The sequence below is a fragment of the Argiope bruennichi genome, chromosome 1, assembly GCF_947563725.1.
Source record: "Argiope bruennichi chromosome 1, qqArgBrue1.1, whole genome shotgun sequence".
Classification (NCBI taxonomy): Eukaryota; Metazoa; Arthropoda; class Arachnida; order Araneae; family Araneidae; genus Argiope; species Argiope bruennichi.
In genome coordinates, this window is record NC_079151.1 from 43888498 (window position 1) to 43912311 (window position 23814).

Here is a 23814-nt window from a genome sequence, read left to right on the forward strand (position 1 = left end):
AATTTTGGTGTAAGTGATTTGCATGAGGAATTTGTTAATATTAATCAATTTCAAGAACAATTAATAGAAATACAAAGTGGCCAAGCACTTCGATACAATTTCTACAAAAACACTGAATCTTTATGTGCTTTCTGGTTAAAATTAAAAACCGAAAAGCCAATAATTGTTAAAGAAGCCCTAAAAGTATTATTGCCCTTTGCAACAACATATATGTGTGAGGCTGGTTTTTCGGCTCTGTGTGTAATCAAAAACAATTACCTGAACAAGTTAAATCCTGAAATAGATATAAGGTGTTCCTTGACAAGCATTTAACCGAGGCTTGAAGATCTTTCAAAATGTATTCAAGCACAAGGTTCTCATTAAAACTGTATGACTTGCATTTAAAATTTAAAAGACTTAACATATGTATTAATATTTCTTTTTTTTTAGGAATAAGTTAAAATGTCAATTATTTTCAAAAAGTTATAAATATATTTTAATTTGGTCAATAAAAATTATTAAAAACACTTGATTATTAATTAAATTTTCCTTGGATCGAAAAGTACTTTTGTTTATCTTTATTATTAAAAAAATAAATAAAAAATTTGTAAGTTAAAAAAAAATTATCATCGTAGGATTGAAGATTGTTTAAAAATACGATCTAAAATAAAGCAATGAAAAAATATTGACTTTTTTGGGGGGCGCGACATGAACATATTTCTCAAATTTGGGTCGCGGCTTAAAAAGGTTAAGAACCACTGGTATATAATATAAGTGTAATAGTTTTAATAAAATTTTCTTCATAAATATGCTTGAAGAAAAATACATACCGCTTAATAGTACAATAACGCATAATACAATATCGCTCAATTCGTCCATCGGTATCGAAGAAAATAGAAATTGCATTGAGAAGGGTCTTTGGCAGTGGTAGCTCACATTTTGAAAATTTTGGATTATCAAACGCAACACATATAATATGAATGAATGCTGAGTGTAAAGTATTTTGTTGAATTTTTAACATAGTGCAATTAGTTGAACTGCATTTTTATCAGTTCGTCTGTTTATGTTATTTGAAAATATGATTGCTATGAACAATTGATTTGGATTAGCCCATACATGAAATATGCTTTATATGTGCTTCATACGTTCGTGTTTATATTAGTATGTACATAACAGCGTTAATATCTTAAAATGTTTTTTTTTTTTAATTTTTAGCTGTAATTTAATATTTAATATCTTGATTATTTTCATAAAACAAACAAATTAGCTAAACATATTTTCATCAATATTTTGTATTAAATGAATGGCATTTATTCATTTCTGATACTGAAGTATTTCCGATACTTTCTGATACTTAAGTATTTTCACCCATAATTTTAATTAGGATAATTTAAACAGAAGTATTTTTCTATATTTTGAAATGTTTTTTTGTGATTGTATCATTTTGTGTCTGTGTAGGTTAAACAAAGAAAATAGTCAATAAATATAAAAAGGCAGGTGCATGTGAAAAATTTCTCTGCTCCAATTCGTAAATAATTTTTTCAATACATCTAAAACCGCCATTTTCATTAATTTCCTAGGAAAGTTCATACTACTATAAATACAAATAACTATTATATATTAACATTTATAATAATATACCCATATTATTTGATTATATTGATTTTAGATTTTGCTTGTAATAATTTACCACTACAACGTTGAACCGCTGATGTATTTGATATAAACGCGTTTATTTGTATTATAAGAGTTTATGCATGGTTAAAATGTATAAAATAAAAATTCTCTGGTTATTTTATGCATTTAATAAAAGTTAATAACACAAAACAAGCGACAGGCATCAACGGAAGGCTTAGGGAAACGAAACTCATCGGAAAGCATATCATTCAACAAAGGCACAAACATGAGCGGAAATTTCTGAATTACAAATTAGTTCCCATTAAAGGCAGCGGAAGGATTGGGGTGGTGTAGTAGGGGGGATGAAAGTCTGGCGGCAACAGATGGTGAGAAGAAAGAAAATTTCTTGCTCAATATCCGACGAAATTAATTGTTGAAACGTCGAAGCGGATTAAGTATAATGACTTTACTTCTGTTTCCAAAAGTAAAAGTTCTTCTAATTTATGGACCATGAGCAAAATAGTTGTATTAAAGAGAGTTGGTTGTTGCTGAATCAATTCTCTGTCGAAACGGCTTAAGCCTCCAACTCTTCAATGTTTAAGGCGGATTAGAACAGAATAAAAATCACTCAGTTTCAATTCACAAGCAGTTCCTTTTCACCTTGGAAAGGATGATGTATGTACTGGTTTAAGTCCTCTGTTGCTCGTTTTCAAAAATCAAAGAGTCAAAAGAAGAGAAAGCACTAAGAATTCATTATAAAGTTAAACCTGTCTTATCAGATGCTGTTTTGAAAGGTCGATTTACGACAAAGAGTATTCTTTTCACATAGCTGCACGCATAATTTATCTTAAAAGCTAAAGAATCGATATTTCAGAAAACTTGACTTACTTCATTAAGTCTTAAGCCACTTCATTTAACTCGATTCATTTTTAAATGAAACATTCGTCCATCTTTAAATTTAATAACGCGTGTATAATCTCATTGCAAGGATAGGGCAATTTATTTCCATTTTTCATAAGTGTTGGGGGAAATTTTAATGCGATGCGCATTCATATGCTTAAGAGAAAGTGGTAATCGTTCAGTTCTCAAAAATGTTAGAAAATTTACAGAGGATGCATTAAATGTCGAAAATAATATACAAAAGTTATTACTTAAAAGATTATTTAAAATAATAAAATGAATTTTCTAACTAAATCGTATATAATTGTGTGTAATATATATATTTAACCATTAATATATTTTACTTTTCAAAATATGAAATTTATACTTATTAATCAGGAATTATTTTATGTTTGTCTCTATATAATTCTAATCATATTATTTTTCAGAGATTATATCTTATATCTAGAAATGTCTGAAAGTAATGAAAAGGATTTTCAGTACTAAATCTTCTATCTTAATATGTGTTCTTGAAATTCTATAACGAACAAATATTTTATTTAAATGAGTATATGCATTTTTAAAATACTATATTAAGTAACAATTATCTTCCTATTTGTTTGGATCCAATACCATAAAAGGGTGTTTTTTTTTGAGGAAAGGGCGCAGTGTTGATAAAAAAAATTAAAAAAAGAAGTCACAATGCTACAAGTACTGTATATTCACTCAGACACTTTGTGGTTCGACTCAGATAGGGGGCAAGAACCTACTCCAGGATGTTCACTTCTTTTAAAAAAGAATTTTAAAAATTATTAGAATATTTTTCTCTTTTAAAAAATAGGAATAGCGACATTGCATGAATCATTATATTTAATCAAATAAACAAAATTTAGGATCTATATAAATCCAATTTTTTTTTCTTGTAACTACTTTTTTTAAAAAATAGCTTGGAATATAGTTTTCCGTAACAATTCTGCAACACCGAATGATCTTCAAGATTGATTTGGGAGAAACATTCATCTATTTCCACCGGCACTCTATATAGAGAGTGTTGCGTCACAATCGAATTCCATGAGAAATAAGTTTCTCTGTTCGGTAATAGATGTAAGAGGGAGAAAAGATGAAACGGTTTTTTGATTTTCTTTTTTCTTTTGAAAATATGGTGAAAGAGAAAAGCGTTTAATGTTTGTGCTATGCTGTTTTGATTTAAATATATGTTGTTGATATTTTCTTCAGCGATGTCATCTATGAACAAAATCGCCTACATTCATTTTCAAAGTCAGTCGTAATAAGAGTTACAGAAGATCTCTGAAAATTCTATTTTTCATATATTTTCGATTTCTGCGTTGCGAAAAATATAAATTCTGAATAATTAATTTTATTACAACACTTTCTTACGAAGGCGAATTTTTAACTCTTTTCTTGGAATCCGTGCTTTATAGCCTGCAGCGTCAATTTATGACATGATATGTAACTAATTCTGAAATTTCCGAGTCAGAATTTTACGCCTTTCAAAATAGCAATGCCTCTATTTCCACTGTTCCATCAATTTGAGTTATGAAGTCATTTAATGCTAAAATGATGCAGTTCTTTGTAGGATTCCTTCTGTTTATAAAAAAAAAGAACTTCTAAATATTGAAGTAACAAAAGCAATAAAATTTTAGCACCAAACATTTTGTTGCACTGAATATTTACTATGCCGCTTCTGGAATTCCATCCAGCATTTAACTCAGTAAAGAGATAAGTTCCACAACATTCTGGATAAGAAATTAAAATATAGTAAAGGTTATGTTATTCTCTACACAAATACGTGGAAACGTATTTTAATAATTGTTGCACTTGATATTATATAATACGTAAAATGATACCTTTTGAAGATAAATTTCGGAAACAGTTTAATTTTCCATAATCAGAAATTCAGCTTCTTTTTATTTAGTTCACTTTTAAAAGCTATATTTTAAAGTTCCAAAAGTCAAGTACTGGTTATCTTGTTCCATTTTGCTGTACTTGTGTAACACATGAGTGTTTTACCACCTGTGACACTAACTTGAACGAATCTTTCCTTGACTGGTGACCGCAAGACTGGTGCATGGTTCAATGAATAATCGATTATTATATTTTACGTTCTAGAATTTTAATATATGGAAAGGTTGTACTACCATATGCAAAATTGTTGTAGGTATAAAAGACTGACTAGAAAAATAATTTTTATTAGAAGTTAGCGATGAAAGTTTCTGCAATAGTATATTATACAAACCTGAATAGAGTAAATTATCAGTTTAATAATCAAACATTAGAAATACATTATAAAATTCATACTATGCGAAAAAATTGTAAACATTTCTCCCATATCAAAAAGATAAGATTTATTTCAAACATCTATTCTCAGTTTTCATTATTTACCATATCAATTTGCGGAATAAATTGCAATTATGTAAATAATATTGATTTTTTTATCTACACTCGCTCACAATTAAAATGCAAACAGCTCAATAAAGAAATTGGTAAGAGAATTTCTAGATTTAATTCAACTTATTTAATTAGTGTTAGTTTATTTCTAGTTGCCTTAAATAAGTTACTATTTCTCGATTCCTTAATAAATTCCATTTGTTAAAGTTCAGATTCTAGGTGGACATACTATTATTATTATATATATATATGCTGAAAATTATTATCAAAATATTCATATCTTTAAGTTAAATTCATTAAATTAAAAATGATAAAACGATGCTATATCTAATTTTATATTGCAAATCAAATTATTAACATGGAGTAAAACATGCATTTAAAAAAAATAAGGATTTAAAACATAACAAATATAATGAAATAATGTTACGATATGTCTTTGAGATAAGTTACGATATGTCTTTGAGAATGGAATGGAAAAATTGAAAATTAGAGAAATATTGCTTCTAAATTTACGTAAAATAAATCATATTTATAGTAATCACTAGAAATGATTTAATTATTTTGTAAAAACATTGCGTTTTCGCACGTTTTGAGTTTTATAAAAAATCAACACTTTCACAAATTAGAAAATAAACATTTATTTTTTGTAATTTTGTTATAATGGTTACATTTTGGCAAATATCACTTCTGAAAACTTTATTAAAAGAGTGATTCCTTTATATGAAGCAATTTACTGGTGAAAATTCTACATTGTTTTATTGAGTTGATTAAATCTTACTTCATAATGTATACTTTAATAATTCAAGCAAACATATTTTGATAAAGGCTATAAATGTCGTTTGAAGAAATCAGTGCCTGTACTTTTTAATTACAGCAATATTTCATTTATAGCTTTACACTTTTCATCCTATTAATTTATGTTTGATTTGACTTATATAAGATGTTTTAATTACCATTAATGAAATGTAGTTTGCATATATCCCCGATAAAAAGTACACAAATTGTATTTTAACAATAAATAAGCTTTAAGACAATATTATGGGGGATTTCTGTATATTAAGGAGTAAAGGTGAGAATTTCAGTTATGGTGATTATCGTTGATGTGTTACATGTCTCATGAGTAATGAACTGTAATGGACTCCATAATGGATTTTGTTAATCTATTCCTAATACTAAATTCCTTATATCCATACAGTGCGTCATTTGACACTGTTGAATGACTAATCCGTAAGTTCCATCATACGTTTGGCCGCCTATCTTCAGATACTAAATAAACGTGACATTCATTACTGAATACGAAATGACTTCATCTTGAAGTCATATTATCTAAGAATGGCATTAATCCAAGCGATGCTGAATATGCGTTACATTCATGTGTTTAGCAATTCGACTGGGAATGCATGCGCAGCGATATCCTTTGCAAGACCATTTGATAACTGGAGTGAAGATTAGAGTGAACAGATTTATCAATTCTTCCAATGGCTGAATAAATAGACATTAGAATAGTTATAGGAATATGATGGGAATCATCTTTCGTTAAATTAGGTATATTTTAAGAAAATATAATAATTTCATAAATAATTTTGAATAATTAGACAGATTTAAGCGGTTCGTATATATAGAAAGCAATAAAAACCAATATAATTTGCTTTTATACAAAATTTGATTGCAAACTAGATTGCAGATGAATGAAATATGATTGATTTCTTATGGAGATCCCGAAAGTATGTAATTTTTTTTATCATGGACAAAATTCAATTGTTCTTTTAAAGTACTCTTATTTATAACAACTTTTCTTTGCAATATTAACTGAAATATTCATTTATCAATTTCAGTCAATTCCATCAATAACTATTATTCTTAAACAAAGATAACGTTTTGTGTTAAAGAACTGTATTTTTATAAAAATATTAATCTAAATTATAAAGAAATTTGAGTTATTAATAATAATTAATTTTGTGACATATTTTTTTATAGGTGTATTGGAAAATTTTTAGTTTTTTAATCGATGTTTAAAGAAATTCAGAATGAAAGACTGCTTTATAAATTTATCTAAATCATGTTTTATATTTATGTGATAGTCTCTGCCGCTACTAAATTTAATTTTTTAAAGCAAATCCAAAAATTATTTCATAGTTTCATTTAATTCCGAAACAAACACAAATTCATCGTATTCAGTTAAACATTAGTTTCCTATTTTAATTTATTATTTTATTTATTTTCATTTAAAAAGCATTAAAATAAAAAATAAAAAATATTCAAAGCTAAATTTTTTTGAGTTAAACAGGAAACAGTTTTTTTTTTAAATCATTAATTTAATTTATATTTTTGAACGTATTCGTTATTTCTACTTTCTATGTTTCGAAATAGGTATATATAGAGCGATTTCCGAAAATAAAAAAACACAATAATTAATAAACATATCTTTCTTATAGATTCAATAAGTTTTGTTCATCTCTTTTCAAAACTAAAGCAAATTCCAACTTCATAAATAATTAAAAATATATTTTTAAATCAAGAATGCCAACATTTTACAAAATATGATTTATAAAATCAAGTATTGCACAAGAGTTCAGATTTGGAAAAAAAATCAGTTAATTTATTGATTCAAATAACATAAATAATATTATTTGCGACATTTAAATCATCTTCTTGGCTGGAAATATGGACCGTCTTTAAGAATTTAGAAATTAGTTATTGAGTCATGATTAAATAGCATATCTTGAATAATAAATATATATATATTAATTATACATTCCTGCCAAAAATTTAGATAAAAAAATACAGAAGTTGTGCCAAAATTTGGCTCATTTGGGAATATTCCAGAGGTAAAATTGTATTAGGGTACAAACCAACCTTTCAGAATCAAATGAATAATATTTTTTTTTGCAAATAATGAGTTAAACAAATGCGTGAATAATTTTTTGTTTTTAAAAATAAAATTACGATCCATAGATTTTGATTTGGAAATTATTTTAGTTCATAAATTTATGATTTTTTTTAATGTTAGAAATATAAATTTATTTTTATATACAGGTATAACTTCGTGTTTTGGAAATAATATTGCGATTGTAAATATTTAATGAAATTCTATTTTGATTATATCAGCTACTTAAAAATGAGAACCATGGATTTCATTTCAAAATAATTTTTTTATTAATAATTTCTTTTTGAAAATTTACTAGCTTTTAGGAATACATTAGCTTTTAGCTTGTTCCTTATTTTCATTTCCTTAATAGAATTTTTTATTGGGGAATAAAAACTTTCTCAAGACACTGATAATTAACCTGAAAATAAATTTGTCTCATGAAATAAAATTTGTGTAATAATTTCAGAGAAAAGAAGAACTTTTCTTACAACTAATTTTGTATGTCTAAAGTAGAACTACATATTATTTTACGCCACAAGGAAATGTTTTGTACCGAAATGCCAATTCCATTCAATGTCTTAAAATTAATTTTTAAATCGGTAAAGAAAAACATTTTTCCAATTGGAAGTAGATGCCTAAATGACGTCGGGAATAATAATAATAATAAATAAATATTATAAATGTTAATACAATAATGGAACAAATTATTATAATAGAAATAATTATTATAAATAGCTTTAATAAAAATTGCATATCTTCCAGATAAGCTATCTTCATCATACAACAACTTCCAGTAATCGCCTACAGAAAATGAAAAACGTGTTGTAAAAATGTCATTTAACTATCATAACTTCTTATATTACTTACTCATTTATTTGTTAAGGAAATAGAAATTAATTTCCAATATTAATTGATTCTGAATGCTAATTAATATTGTAAAGCATATCAAGTCAATTGTTAAGTTTCATATTCACATATAGATGAGCTTTATGAAGGAATAATTTGAAAGAAGCATTGCAGAAGTTAAGTAACAGTAAAGTAAGTATGATCGTTTTCAAGAAATATATCTTCGGGTTGTTTGTTTTTTTGAAAAAAAAATTATTATTATTATTTATTTTTGACATTGGACTTCATGATTATTAAATAGGGACTCAAATTTAGATCAGATGGATAAGTTATGGATCAGATGGATAAGTTATTATTTATTATCGTGTTACATTAAATTAGTTTTTCACTCTGTAGATGCTATTAAAAGTCTTATATAAGAGCTGTTCCCTCATGTATAGTGGATTTATTTAAGTTTAAAGAATCTGATGCTATTTTAAAAAATATTAACTACCCTAAAACAAAAATACCCCATAAAACTACCAATTGCATTGATTGGTATTTAATGTGTTTCACAAAATATTTGATAAGAAGGCTTCAATAAAATTTGAATATTCTGAGTCACTTAAAATCTGAAGCAATTAATCCATATATGAATTCATTGAAGAATTCTGAGCTGCGCGATTTTGTTAGATTTTAATTTTTCGTTAAATATGAAATCATTTATTGAACGACTTTGCCATATTTTGTGCCTGGACGAAAACATTCCTTATTTGACCTCATTCAGATTTTATTTTTATTTAATTTCCAAAATAATTTTTAAAGAATTATCAAGAAAGGAATGACTTTCAAAACTCCTACATTGCTCTTATTCAGATATATATCATGCTCCTTCACAACGCACATATAAATGGCACTAAAAGGAACTAATTGCGTTCCTAAGTCTGTGTATGGCTTTGGGTATCGAGTGCAATAAATTTTTTTCACAAACTACTCAATTTCAGACAAAATGCTGATTTCTGTAACCATGAGAACTCTACAAATATCGGGATTTCACATTCTGCCATCTGCTGCCTCTATCTTGAGGGTTGTCTGGGCAGTTCTTGGGCGAAACAGTGTTTCACTTTGTACAAAACAAAGAAGGTGGAAAAGCTTTATTAATATGTTTAATGTTCACGTATCCCCTCCAATCAATCGCATATGAACTTCCAATTAGGCGACCAAATATTTGCTGCCACGGCTTTTCGAATCCCTTAATTAAAATTTTCCAACCCCTCCCTCCCTCGAATAATCCCTTAAGGAAAGGGAATCGATCGTGATATGAAAGGAAAGGGTGGGGAGTAAGAGAACTTGTAGCATGATATGCTTTGATTAAAACAGGCATTTGCAATATCGCTATGCTACATAACATAAGACAAACTTATTTCCCTATTCAGTTATGCTTTGCAGATCCTACGGCTATACACTCAAGACATAAACGAAAACGTGCAGAGTACCCAACGTATATGAAAGATATAGATATGCATTAGTTTCTCATCGTATGGATTCCTTCATTTTTTATTTGGTGAAGGAGACTCCGTAAGGCATCTTCTTTTATACTAATTCTGATATGATTCTAAGAGTTCTTTCTTCTTTAGTACATTACACAGATAAAGAGGAAAAGAAGAAAATTGTATTTGTATTGCAATAATTTGAATTTAGTTTTGCTGGGAACTCCGAACTAATAGAAATAAATGTACTGGCTAACTTTCTAACAACAGCGAATGCGAATGTTTAAAATGGAAAACACGTTTATATGCTGATGCTTATTACATTAACGAGATTAATCATTAATGAAAGCCTCTTAGTGTTTGAATTATTAATGGCAGTCGTAGAAAATCTAAGACTTGACAAATATTTTTTAAAAATTTGTAAATTAATTAAAATTAGTGTTCTCAAAAAAATTATCTTGAAGAGCAGTTAAATTTGTGTTTTAATTTTCATATATTGGATTTTTATGACACTTCTTATCAAAAATTATGATTTATTAAAATATGTATACATAAATATTTAAAGCTATAGAACAAATATAAATTAAATTTGTACATTTTTTAAAAAGAAATTGCTTTAAAATAAATTCAACATGTCATCAGAAGAAATCTTTTTTATCTTTTTGTAACCAATTCTTTTCAGATGCAAAATTTCATAACCTTTTTTACAGGGAGAAACATAATATTCCAGTACTAAAATAAAATACACATTATTGAGGTAGAAATAAATATGAATTGTTTTGATAGGTGCCGCTGAAACAATTAATTTTCTGTGATTATTATTTTTTTTTTTTTATTTAGATGTGTTTCTAATTTTACATTGACATTACGAAAAAAATTATTTAGCTGAAAATAGCATATTAGCCCTATAATTAACACACACACACACACACACACACACACACACACACACACACACACACACACACACACACACACACACACACACACATTATTTTGCATATATAATTTAATATGAATTTATTTGAAAACGAAAGCAGGACATATTTACTATGAAAAAATTAATAAAATATTGGCTAATTCATATTTTAATGGATAGTTTATTCAATTCGAGAACACATGTTCTTGGAATTTAATTTACGTCATTATTTATAGTGCTGTTTCTACTGTCAATAATTTGAATAATTTACGTAATGAATGAAAATAAATGTAGAATTATTTAATATTATATGTACTATCATTTTTGTAAATATTCTTACACAACTAAATGCGATAAGTCATATTGGAATTACACAATTTCACCAGAAGGCTTTACGAATATATTGAATGATCAAGATGACGCGACAGAATAGATGGGAGCTATAGTGGAATTCTAAGGGCCGAGGTGCAACTATATCCAACAGGATGATGAGAACCAACCGTCACACATAAAACTTTTAATCTTTTTGAAGTGATCCACGGTCGGATCTAAACGTAACACAATATACAAATCTAGCCCAAGCTAAAACTAACACAGCACAGGAAAAGATGAGGAACGATGAACCTTTCCTTCCGAGAGGAAAGCATCAAAGAAAATGATAGGTCATCGAAGGGCAGATCTGAGAACCGGCTGACTCTCAGATCTGCTGGTTACCGGTAGGTATCTGCTGGTTGGTTAATCGGCTGGTTATCGGTTCTATTAACTAATGTTCTTCGGAATGTCAAATAATAGAAGGAAATAGTAAATAGTTAAAGTAAAAAAATAAAAAATAACAAAATGTAAAAATAGTTTTAAAATATGCAAAAAAATAGAAGCCTAATAAGGAAAAAAGAGAAAGAATTGTTAAAAAAATAAAATATCAACAAAAAAATACCCCTCAATATGAGAAAAGAATAAACATATCTACAGTTATCGATAATTAATCATCGTCCAGCTCTTTAGTCAGCAGTGGCTCTACAATCAAGTTGGTAGAGCTCCTAAAAGTTTGGAATTTTACTGAGTTCTCATTTCTGTTTCTACCCAGCTAGAATGCCACTGACTATTCCAAAATTCAAAATCTTGATTATGTATGGAATCGTAATACTGCTTTCTCATAAACACACTTGATATCTTTGCTAAAAAATCTGCTCTAGAAAGCAACCTTCTCGCTGGGTGATTATTTTATCAAAATAGCTTCAAAAATTGCGAAACGTTTCCTGCCAGATATGTTTGAGCTTTGATAAGAGCCGGCAAAATGCTGCATAACATGCAGAACTATGGACAATTAACGTTATCTGTTAACCCTGATCTGAATTAAACCAAAAAAGCCGAAATGAAACCATGAACCGAAAAAGAGCGGTTTGCACAGCTAAATAGACGGAAAAATATATGACGTGGAAATCGCGGGCTGCGCAAATTTTGCTACTTCTGCATTGCACTAGAAATCGCATGATACACAGTGATACGGTTAAAAGATATACGGCAAGTGAAGATTTGGTTAAAGTTAAAATTTCCTTCAATTTTGTTTTTTGGTACCGACATTATCAAATAATTTTTTTATCCATCTAATTTTGCTTAAACACATGTAGATAAAGCTGAGGCATTTTAAATAACTTATAAATATTAAAGTTTAATAATGATTATTAAAACTTTTATAAATAATTAAATAATAAATTAATGCCTATAATATTCATTTAAAGACTTTAAAAAGCAATGTTTCAAGATTTATATTTGCTATAACAGAAATTTTACTAATCCTCAGCATATTATCATGGCTTTTACCAGATGATTATAATTATTAAGGATATATAAACATAACCTATTACTAATTCTTAGGTAAAGTGTTTTTTAAAGTGGATAATGTGGTTTAAAAAATTGACGTTTTCTCTCTTAGAAACAAATATTGTTGATTTGCATATTTAGTAAGAGAATATGATCATAAGTTCATAAAAGAGGTGAATCAAAAATATTTATTCCCCGCAAGAAAATTTCGAAATTTTCATGTTATGATAAAACTTGCAAAATTAAGATAGCTGATGTTTCTGTTAAACGACGTTTACACTTTAACAATGTGGATTTATCACCCAACTTTGTATAACGTGTTTAGTTCATAGCTTTAAGGCATATCACACAAAATATGAATAAATAGTGATGTGATTTTTTACAGACTATTAAAGGTGAAAAATGAAAGCCATAAAAGCTGAAAGCATAACATTTATTCTGAAATTTTCTATTAGATAAAATCATAAGTAAATGATGGTAAAATAACTGTGTGGACTTTTTAAAATGGATGAACAATAAAAATTAATAGTGATTATAAGATTAATTAATAAGTATTAACAAAGCTAAAAAGTTATAGATTTTGTAAACGATTTTATAATAAAATGCAATCCAAAAAGGCTGAATAATTTTAGAATACTTAGTTCTTTAATTATATGTTTCATACAGATATGCTGCTGCAAAATTTCGAAATGTTCATTGAAATCCATGAGTCCTTTTATATCTAGAAAGTATCTTCAGTAACACATATTGTCTAATAATCCTTAATTGACTAATGCAAACAGTGTGATTCAAATTAAATTTAATTAAATCTAGAAAATATTTTAATTTTATCTTTTACACCATCTTTCTTTAGAATTATCTAATAAAATATATCATATACTTTTACAATGTTTATACACTATTTTATTTAGTTCCCCATATCCTTTTACCATTTATACTCGGAATAATTATTACGTGAAAATTTTGCATTTATATAAATATTTCATACAATAAAGGAATTAATATATTTTAATATCTGTGAACATAAAGTATTTACTGCCAAATTTTATTTAAAAAATAAGTTTGATTTTGTGAAATTAAGTAACATATTTGATTTCTTCGCACTAAAAAATAAATGTACATTATCTATAATCTTGATATTGAATCTATTAATAAACATGACTATATGCATTAGAATTCTACAATTTTTGTAACCTAAAATATATCAAATCAGATTGATCGTAATATAACAGAAAAATATACTCACAATGTACATGCAGCATTGTTTTCTTCACTGCCGTCGGAGGTATTCCATTGTTGGCAATACATAAGTATGTTCCCATATTAAGACGACTCACTTTTATTATAGTGAGTTCAGATCCTTCATAAATAACATCTAGAAAAAAAAATAATTGCTTAATCTTCCGATATATATAGAAATAAATTAAAGACAAGAATTTATAATTATGGGTAGCTTTCTATTCTATGCATAAAGCAGAATCAATTAATTGTTATTCAGATTAATTTTCAGTGAAACATAACCTTATTTCGTAACCATATTCTCAAATTAAAAATATATATATATATTTATTTAATTTTATTTCTAACTAACTTCTAACTAACTTTAATTTTATTTAATTCTAACTAATGCCGTTTTTAACCTATAGTTGAAAACGACGTTTACTAAAGTCACAAAAATACTCGTACATTATCTATCTCAAAATAAAGTTTATGTTTCGTATTATCTGATTACTAATACCACTCACTTTATTTGAATCCCACATTCTTCGCAATAAAGTAAATATTCTTAACAAAAGCAAGAAGCTAACAATCATTTTTAAAAATCGACATCTTTTTATTTTTATGGAATATTACAACAGCGTTGCCACTTTCGCTAAAAAATTAGCGAATTGTAATGATGCTAATATTTTAAAAGCAACAAATTAAAATTCTTTTTTTTAAGGATTTTTAAAAAATAATTTAACCATATTTATTAGCAATTTAGCTCACACGAATTAAAGAAAAAAAATTAAATTGCACGAAAACGTTACGTGTGCATGGGAAAAAATAAGCTTTTATCAACAAGTTGCAGTTACATTGACAAAAGCTCAAATTAAAAAAAAAAAAAATAAGTTAAATATTATTGCAAATGAAATAAATATGAAATATCATTTTTCTAAAAAGTAAATGCAAAATATAACACCCATTCTTAAAAAAAATCGTCTATGAAAATGTTAAGGTCTATAATTCATTGCATCGTTGTTTGCTGATTCAATCTTTCAGGAAATATTTACTCTTTTTAAAATTTATTTATTTTCCATTGGTAAAAAAACGTATACTATAATAATAATTATTATTATTATTTTATATATATCATACGCCTGTATGACAGACTAAAAGAGAATTAGTCACAGATTTATTTCCGAGAACATAAGGGAAAAATACTATGGAGAAAATTCTAATTTCTGATTAATCATATTGAATATAACTACTAAATTTCGATGTAAAAATCTAAGCCGGGATGTTTTGAGTATAAAAATATATTTATATTACTTTTATTTGAAATAAAAAAACGCATATAAAGCGTACTAATATGTTCCAAATTTATCCAACTTTGTTTGTAATGGGATTCGGAATTTACCTTTTTCAACATATCAACAATACAAACTAAAATTTTAAAATTACAAAAAGATAACAATTATTGCGTTTCTATTTTAAAATACATGAACTAATTGGATATGTTGCAGTATTTTGAATCTTCTATATGAACTATTCATCCTATAATCTTTTACAGTGGCAAACTGATTAGAAAATTCGTAATAAGTTTCATACAATTAAGCCTAAAATACATCTCTGGTCCACATTACCTAACAGAAAACTAGAAACTTTAAATATGTTGTGGATTGGTCACATCAGATTTACCCACCAATATTTGCTATTTAATGAACCTCCATCATTTTGCTAAATTTATAAATGTTCTATATCTGTTTTACACATTCTTGTAGAATATTCATGATAATCTTCGCAGCGTCTAACAGTTTTTGATGTCTCTCTCCTCCTGATTTGGCCGAGCCGTTTCTCCAAATTCCTCAGATCAAATTTTAGGTTTTTATAATCTTATACAAACATTAGCCAAGCTTTTTAATACTATGCCATGTTTTACATGACTGATTTTTCTTCTATCATTCGTATTTTCATCACTATTTTCGTAGATATGTCAAGTTTTGATTTTATTATAAATTTATATAAACATTTTAATATGGTGAGTGTGACGCAACTTAACCGAAAGTGGCTTCTGTGCCATAAAATACAAACAAACTCAAATTCCTGTTATCGTTTTGTTATATTCGGGATTTTGAATTCTAATTTAGATAATCATATATTAAATAATAAAGTAAAATTTTGATATTCCCTACACCTATGAATTAAGTCGTTGTACTATTTATCGTACATTTTTATCGTCATTATTTTCCCTCCTTTTTATTTTTTCTTTTAGTTCATAGTATAATTATACAGCTATAATTTTTTTTATTATTTTTTTTTTTTAGTTTATAGATTTTTTTTATAGTTTTATAGATGAAATGGAGACTTCTTAAGCTTGCAGTATGCGAAAACGTTAGGTTTTATAATTAGTTTTTTTTTTTTTTTTTTTTTTTTTTGGCAGACAAAAGATTATGCTACAAATTCTATGCAAATTTATTAATTTTAAAGATATATGGAAACAATAATTTCAATTATCTGAAAGATTGAGATTATATATATCTGAAAAGTGTAAAATTATAAAAGAAAATATATGCATAAACTTCTCATCTTAACTAATTTTGCTTTTTACTCCCTGGATTTTATTACAAACATTTAACGTTGTTTCCCTTTGAGCTAAGTGCTTTAAATTTTAGAAATAGATCAAATTCGATTACCGTTTCACAAATATATTTACATTTTGGGGAATGTTGCTATATATAATTAAGATAAGTAAATGTTTGTCTATAAAGCGATATTTTTTATAGTTCTTTATACGAAATGTATTTGGAGAGTTTGAAAATAGAAAAACTGTTGTTAAATGTTTCACTTCAAGTGTTACAGTTGGTCACACAATAGGATTTTTTTTAACCTATCGATAATTCAAAGTTGATCTTAGCTATAGTTTTTTTTTTTTTTTTTTGCTTGAAACTGCATGAATTGCACATTTTTCGTAAACAAACGCTTTATTTAATGAAGAGAAAAAAAAATTAATGAAAGTTCATTTATTTCAAATAAACAATAAAAGATAGTGTGCGAATGCTAAGTCATAAATATGTGATCAACAAGTATTAGCAAATATATTCATCCTAACTGCAATTTCACAAAATTATATATCTTGGAACAGATGATTCTAAAGGTTCACACCATTATGAAACCGTATAATTCGTTAAGCACTGAATATGTCACATTTCGATTCAAATATAAAATACGCTAAAAATATAAATAATTTGAGTCAATTTATATTAACAAACAAGGAAGTTTTAGCAACATTACAGCTGCAAAAGAATAAAAATGCTGATGATAAAATATATATGATCACAGTAAATGTTTTCTCACATTTAAGCTTTAAATTATTTATAACTATAACAGGCTTGCCATTGTAAAAATAAAGTGACTCCAAAACTTAGACAACAATCAAAATATTTTTATTTCTTTGGCGTGAAAAACGGCAAAACTGAAACATAAATTTTCTTATTTCTTGATTGTTTTCTTTCTGATGCTAATACGAAAGTAACTTTTTTTTATGTTCTGAAATTGTTAATAAAAATACTGTGAATCCTGATTCAGCCGATTGTGGTTATGAGAACTGATAAAAGAAAATAGATAAATAAAGGATTTTATTTCGTCAAAATTAGAATAAAGCTTTCTTCGGCGAAGTGGGAAAAAATAGAAATATTCTATTCAAAAAAAGTAAAATATTTATATAACCAAAATGTTATTTCATTAAAAGATAAGACAAGAAAATTCTTTCAAAATTTTTCAAATAATACGTATGGCATATTTATAATTTAATACATAGAACTGTCTTCAATATAAATTATGAATTTATTTTTTAAAATTCCATTAATGGATGTCATACCCAAAATTGATTTTTCAAACATAAAAACAAAAACATATAAGAATAAGAAACAAATATAAGTAGATATATGCATAATTTACTATGCATATAATACAGAAATATGGTGCTGGTTGGATGATGTACGTTTTCTTTCTTTACCCTTTGCAAAACTTACATTTGAGTAAGATAAATTTGAAAATCCTCTAAAAAGTCAATCTAATTCTTCCTCCATATATAATTGTTGTGTTTGATCTTTACTTCAAATATTATCAGGCACTCAATAGTGATTTGCTTAGCTGATGTTCCTATAATTCAATATAGGCTCTGAATCTTTGACTAATGGACACGAGTAGTTGCAGAATATTTAATAATCTTTTAATAGAAATCTGATTTAAATTGATGTAAAATGTCTTGATGAATGTGTTAAATACGAGTCAAAATTATTTCTTTATAGTGATTTGCAAGAAAAAATATACTGTAAAATATTTAAAGAAAAAACTGAGAACAAAAATTCATAGACTTTTTTATATCTATCATCAAATTTCTTTCCTTATTTACTTGTTTTCATAAAAGCCTTGAAGAGAATGAATCTACGTTTTCCTACTGATGAAAATTCCTGAGACAAAGTAACGAAGTTAAGGCAATGGAATTTGACGCGTAAGCTCCTCATCTAAGGGAAAGAGCCCGAAAGATGTCAAACAAAAAGCTGGAATGCTTTTCGTCATGTACAGAAAATACTTACTAGGAGTGATAAAAGCCAATAATTCCCGATATTGCTGAAATTCCATTATTTACTACAAGAAAATAGCCTGAAATGCATCGCTCAGTGTGCACTCAGCCATTTTCCAATTTACGTCGGCTTCTATCGAGCAAGGCTCTGGTTCATTAATAGGATTCTTAGGAGCGAATGCAGGGCATTTTTAGGGATATTCTTTTCCGCTCCTTCGTAAAATGTGAATAATATTAATATGGAGTTTTCATTAAGAGATTTGTATTACAATATGCATATTTTTCTAGGCAATTTTTCAATTTTGTTTTGTATGAGATTCATGGACCATCGTTACAGAACATATTTTAGTACTAAAAGCTAAGAAAAATATTTAATTTTCCTCATATTTATTTCGAATAAAGAAAAGATAACCACAGATACACCATTTATAATTTTAAGATGAAAAAATAACATTTTTTTAAACAATCGAATACTTTTTGGCACGTTTGCGACTAAAAGAATCGAATCTGTCTTCACTTTTCTTCAAGAAAACGAATATTAACATTGAAAACATAAAAATATTATGGATCAAAATCAAAAGAACAATTCTCCTTAAAAAAAATTACAATTAATTTCTCATAGTTTCGATGATATTTCTAACGAAATCCATTATTTTTATGTAGCAATAAACGCACCAATTAAAAATGTAGCAACTAGCTGGCTTGCCGGGATTATTGGCTCCGAAAAATGCCAAGTGAATCTTTAATGCATAATACAGTATTAATAACAACCTAAGAAGGTATTTATAAATTTCAAAATTTAAAAGTCATGGAGTTCGTATTATTTTAGAAGTCTTATACATTTTTGAGCATTGTACAATATTAATCTTTATATTATTTATCAAGTTTATGCTATTCATTGTGCGAAAATTCACTTGATTCAATTAAAAAAAAATCAGCGTAATATGATACGATAGAACAAGAGAAGCTAAAAGAGTGCTACAAAAAAAAAAGTAAGAATGAGAGTACAATAAAAAAATCATCATTGCTTTCTTCTGAAGATAAACAGTAATTATCATAGTACTTAAAAGATTCATTAAAAGTATATTTTAACTTTATCTTATTCAAATATATAGAAAACTATAGAAAAAAGACGAAACTAATATCTTGATCTTTACGTAGGAATAGAAAATATGGATGAAATAAAATTCATCAATGAAGATTTCATTAAAAATGGTGAAGATATTGTAGAAAAGTGTACTTTAAAACGTCTTTGAAAAATAATTAAATTTTGACAAAAATTCAGCTGCAATTAACTGATACCAAACTGAAAAAACTATTTTTGTAGCTTATAAAAATTTTATATAATAATATGTTCGAAAATTGCTCCGCAAAAACTGATTTAAAATTCTAAATAAGATTTCAAAACGATCATTTCGAAGTATATGATCAACAATAATTCCGATTCTTCAAATTACATACACACCAAGTTTAGTAGCTCAAGTTTAGTAGCTCAGGGTCAAAAGATGTGTCCTGTAGAGGTTAACATCATAAGCAATCTCATACATCTTGGATTGTGATTTGTAGATACTGATGTTACTTATACAGAATACACATTTGAATGATGAATAATATTTAGCATTCAATATTAATTTTAAACTAATTTACAATATATCCTTATTATAAAATTAATTTTAAAATATTTTCTAAATTAAACTGATTTTAAATTGGTTGGATATGAAGGATGCTTTGTGTAGATAAATTACACACACACATATAAATATATATTTACAAAATTAAATTTTTTTCTAATATTGATTCCGTATTATTTTAATATAATTTTGCACCCACATAACATGTTTATTATAAAATGCGTTTATAATTATAAGATAATAGCTTTTATATTCATAAAAGCTATTGTCTAATTTAAAGTGCTTTTTTTTTACTGAAATGTAAATTTTATTATTAAATATGAATTCATTTACATATTAAAGCAAAATAAATTCTAAATTTTATATTTTATAGCATTTTTTTTTCATTTAAAGAAATAAAGATTTTAACTTGCCCTACCTACCTATTTAAAAATACTTGCATAAAAGCATTTTTACAGATTTTTTTTTCGAATAATGAACCGATATCTTTCAATGGGAATGGTGAAGGAAAGCGGAAAAAAACAAAAAAACAATTGAAACTAAGCATGGAAATCAAGACAGTATTTATTTTAATGATATGAGCATCTTTCAATCCTTTATAAGAAGAAAATTTCTATTTTTTAATTTAGGATTTCAATAATATTATCCTTTTAAAAAACCATTACTTTATGTCCAGCTGAGCTTTCAAAATGCCATTCAGAATTTCAATATAAGCGATTGGCAAAGTTATTGTTCCTCTTTACAACACCCAGTTGAGATACGAATGAACAATTTCATTCCATACAGATTGGTACCTTAATTTCTCATTATCATCCAAGCTCCAGGCTCCAAACATCTGAGTGATCCAAAGTGGATATTAACAAGCACAAGTTACAAGGAACAGATACTATTCATTGAGGAAAGAGGGCGTGGATATATTTAGGGTTACACAAATTCGTTGAATGCTTCCAGCATGATTTAACAATCAGAGGCAGATTGGCAATTCCCTCCACTAACTGGTGGCGGACGCTAACCACTTTATGGCTCTTACCCTCTTGTCTGACAGCTCGGCCAGAAATCCTCATTTGGCATTGTCTGAAGTTCCGCCTCGATCCCATTGCGTGACTAGTTGGATTCCGCTGGCCAATTATGACAACCCGAGCGAGCTATCTCCTACCCCAACCCCCTTCTCAGTTCCCAGGCTAAGCATAAAACGATTAAACTGACCACTGCTGTCCCCCCTTCCCACCCCAGCAGCCGTCCCCAGACCAATGCGGAATTCGCCGTTTGGACAATAAACGTTGAGGGAACAATTCGGTGGGGAAGAAGGAAGGCAGGTTTCAACCGCACGGAAGGCTTTGTGATCGGCATAATTGTGACACGACCGCGCACTCGACCTCTGTGCGAATAAGCAGCACTTCTGAAGAGTATCGTGATTGTGAGGTTGGTTGTGTGCAGTTTCAAAGGTACTTGGGATTTAGGGATTGATTCGAATCGTAGAAATGTGGTGAAGGTGTTAAGTATTTTAATTAGAATGCTATTGAGAACAGTCATGATGCATCACTTGTAATGTATTAAACTTCCTTCTCAAATTAGTTGCATCTCGAAAGCCCCAGATTAATATCTGCCTTCAAAAGAATGTCAATAAAAAAGAATGAATAAGGAAATGAACAGGAAATCTGATTAACTGTTTTCCTAACTTTTTAAAATTATATACATGTTTTGATTCTTCAGGAATAAAACAGTTTAAACACATTATTTTAAGCATAATTACCTTAGAAATATCTTTATATTCAGATTTTGCAAATTTAATGGACAATAAATAATAATTAAATTAAATTTCTTCATTGTATTTTCTTTCAGCGATGTGTGAGTGACTTTTTGAAATATTTAGTAAAGATTTATAACTGTAAAGATAGTTTCCTATATCAGTATGATTCAACGCGGAAAAGAATGTACTAGTAACTACCATCACATTTTGTTAGCACAAATGCATGATTCTGATACTATTTCCAACATTTTTGGCATCACTTTTCAGAACAAATTGCGAAAAAATGCAACTGCTAATTAAGTTTATAAACAAATAGAATAGAAAAAAAATGGGAGAAGTCAAAGAAAACTTACGATAAAAATTTGCTATCAATATTTAAGGAAGGGGAGTTGGGTATTTTCAATATATATATATATATATATATATATATATATATATATATATATATAAGGGTAAAAAAATATACTGTTCTGAGTACTACTGTTCATCCTATCATATCATAAGAGAACTTTATTCTTTCATTTTGTGCAGGATTCGAATCTTCATAAAGACCTTTCCCTTACAAAATGAGAAAATCTTCATATTTTTTTTTTCCAATGATTATAATTAAAAGATATTTAATAATTTCAAATGTGTTTCCGGTTTTTTTTCATACTTTTTAAATCATCAAAATTAAAGTGAGATTGTACAGTTTTTATTATTTATTTTATATAGAATTTCTAAATAATTTTCCATTCAAAATTACTTTTTATTGGAAAAGAATGCATGTGACTTTAGTTTTCGTCAGGAAATTCTTGCTGCGATTCAAAATTCGAAAATATATATAATATTGAAACTGAAGTAATGGAGAATTCCATTGAAACTAGCTATTTATTAAATTTTATTGAAATCTCCAGATATTTTAAGATAATATTTTTAACTTAATCTTAAGCATCTGAATATGCTTTCCAGCTAATCTGCTTCTGAATGCTATTTACAGTTGATTAATATCTGGTTTATGACATATAAAGACTTTTCAGATACATAAATAAAAATTTTCAGGAGGAAGATGAAATATTTGTCAAAGAGTATTTGTCAATCATTCACTTTTACGACAGCAGAAAAAGCGAACAAGTCGACAGCAATTTCTTAAATTAAAAAAAAGTTTAATTCATGATATTTATGACTTATGTTTGCTTCAAAAATATTTTTGAAATATCCTTTTTCAGACATATAAATATATGTCGTTCAGATTATAATAAGTGAGATGAGCACAATAACATTTAAATTAATATAAGGCAAATATATTAATAGTTAATATATTTACATTATATTAATTAAATAAATTAATATAAAGTAAAATTTTAAAAATGCATAGTCTGTAATTATTTTATTTCTTAGTGAAAAAAATGGCAAAACAGTAGTGGAACTGCATATTTTTCATTATTGTTAATCCCTTATCGAAAAAAATTTAAAATTACTATTGAAAAGACCTTATAAGTTTAGGAGTTTTCTACATTCTGAATTTATGAATATCCTCTTATTTTTCTCTCAAAATATTTCTTTATCATTTATTTGAAATAATCAGCTATTCATATATTATCAATTTTATTATAATTTTATATACTCTATCAATCACATCTTACGAAGACATTCTTAATTTCTGGTACTTAAATCTAATTCAATTGCTGTTTTAAAAGAAATCACCTTTATGCATTTAACATTTTGAAGAAAAAAAATCTTTAAAACTAAACTGGAGATTTTGCAAAAAAGACAAAAATTTTATTACTGAATATCACTACATTAAATTGAACGACGCACTTAATTTGTGTAAATATATTCAATTTAATATCACCGT

General features: G+C 27.0%; 1 protein-coding gene across 1 annotated transcript in view; it reads right to left on the reverse strand.

The window, feature by feature from the left end:
• LOC129977552 (lachesin-like) overlaps window positions 1-23814 on the reverse strand; it is a 447706-nt gene that overhangs the window by 77089 nt on the left and 346803 nt on the right. Inside the window, exon 5 of the mRNA XM_056090567.1 lies at window positions 14055-14183. Coding sequence (XP_055946542.1) covers window positions 14055-14183 — 129 coding nt within the window. The remainder of the gene's footprint in view (window positions 1-14054; window positions 14184-23814) is intronic.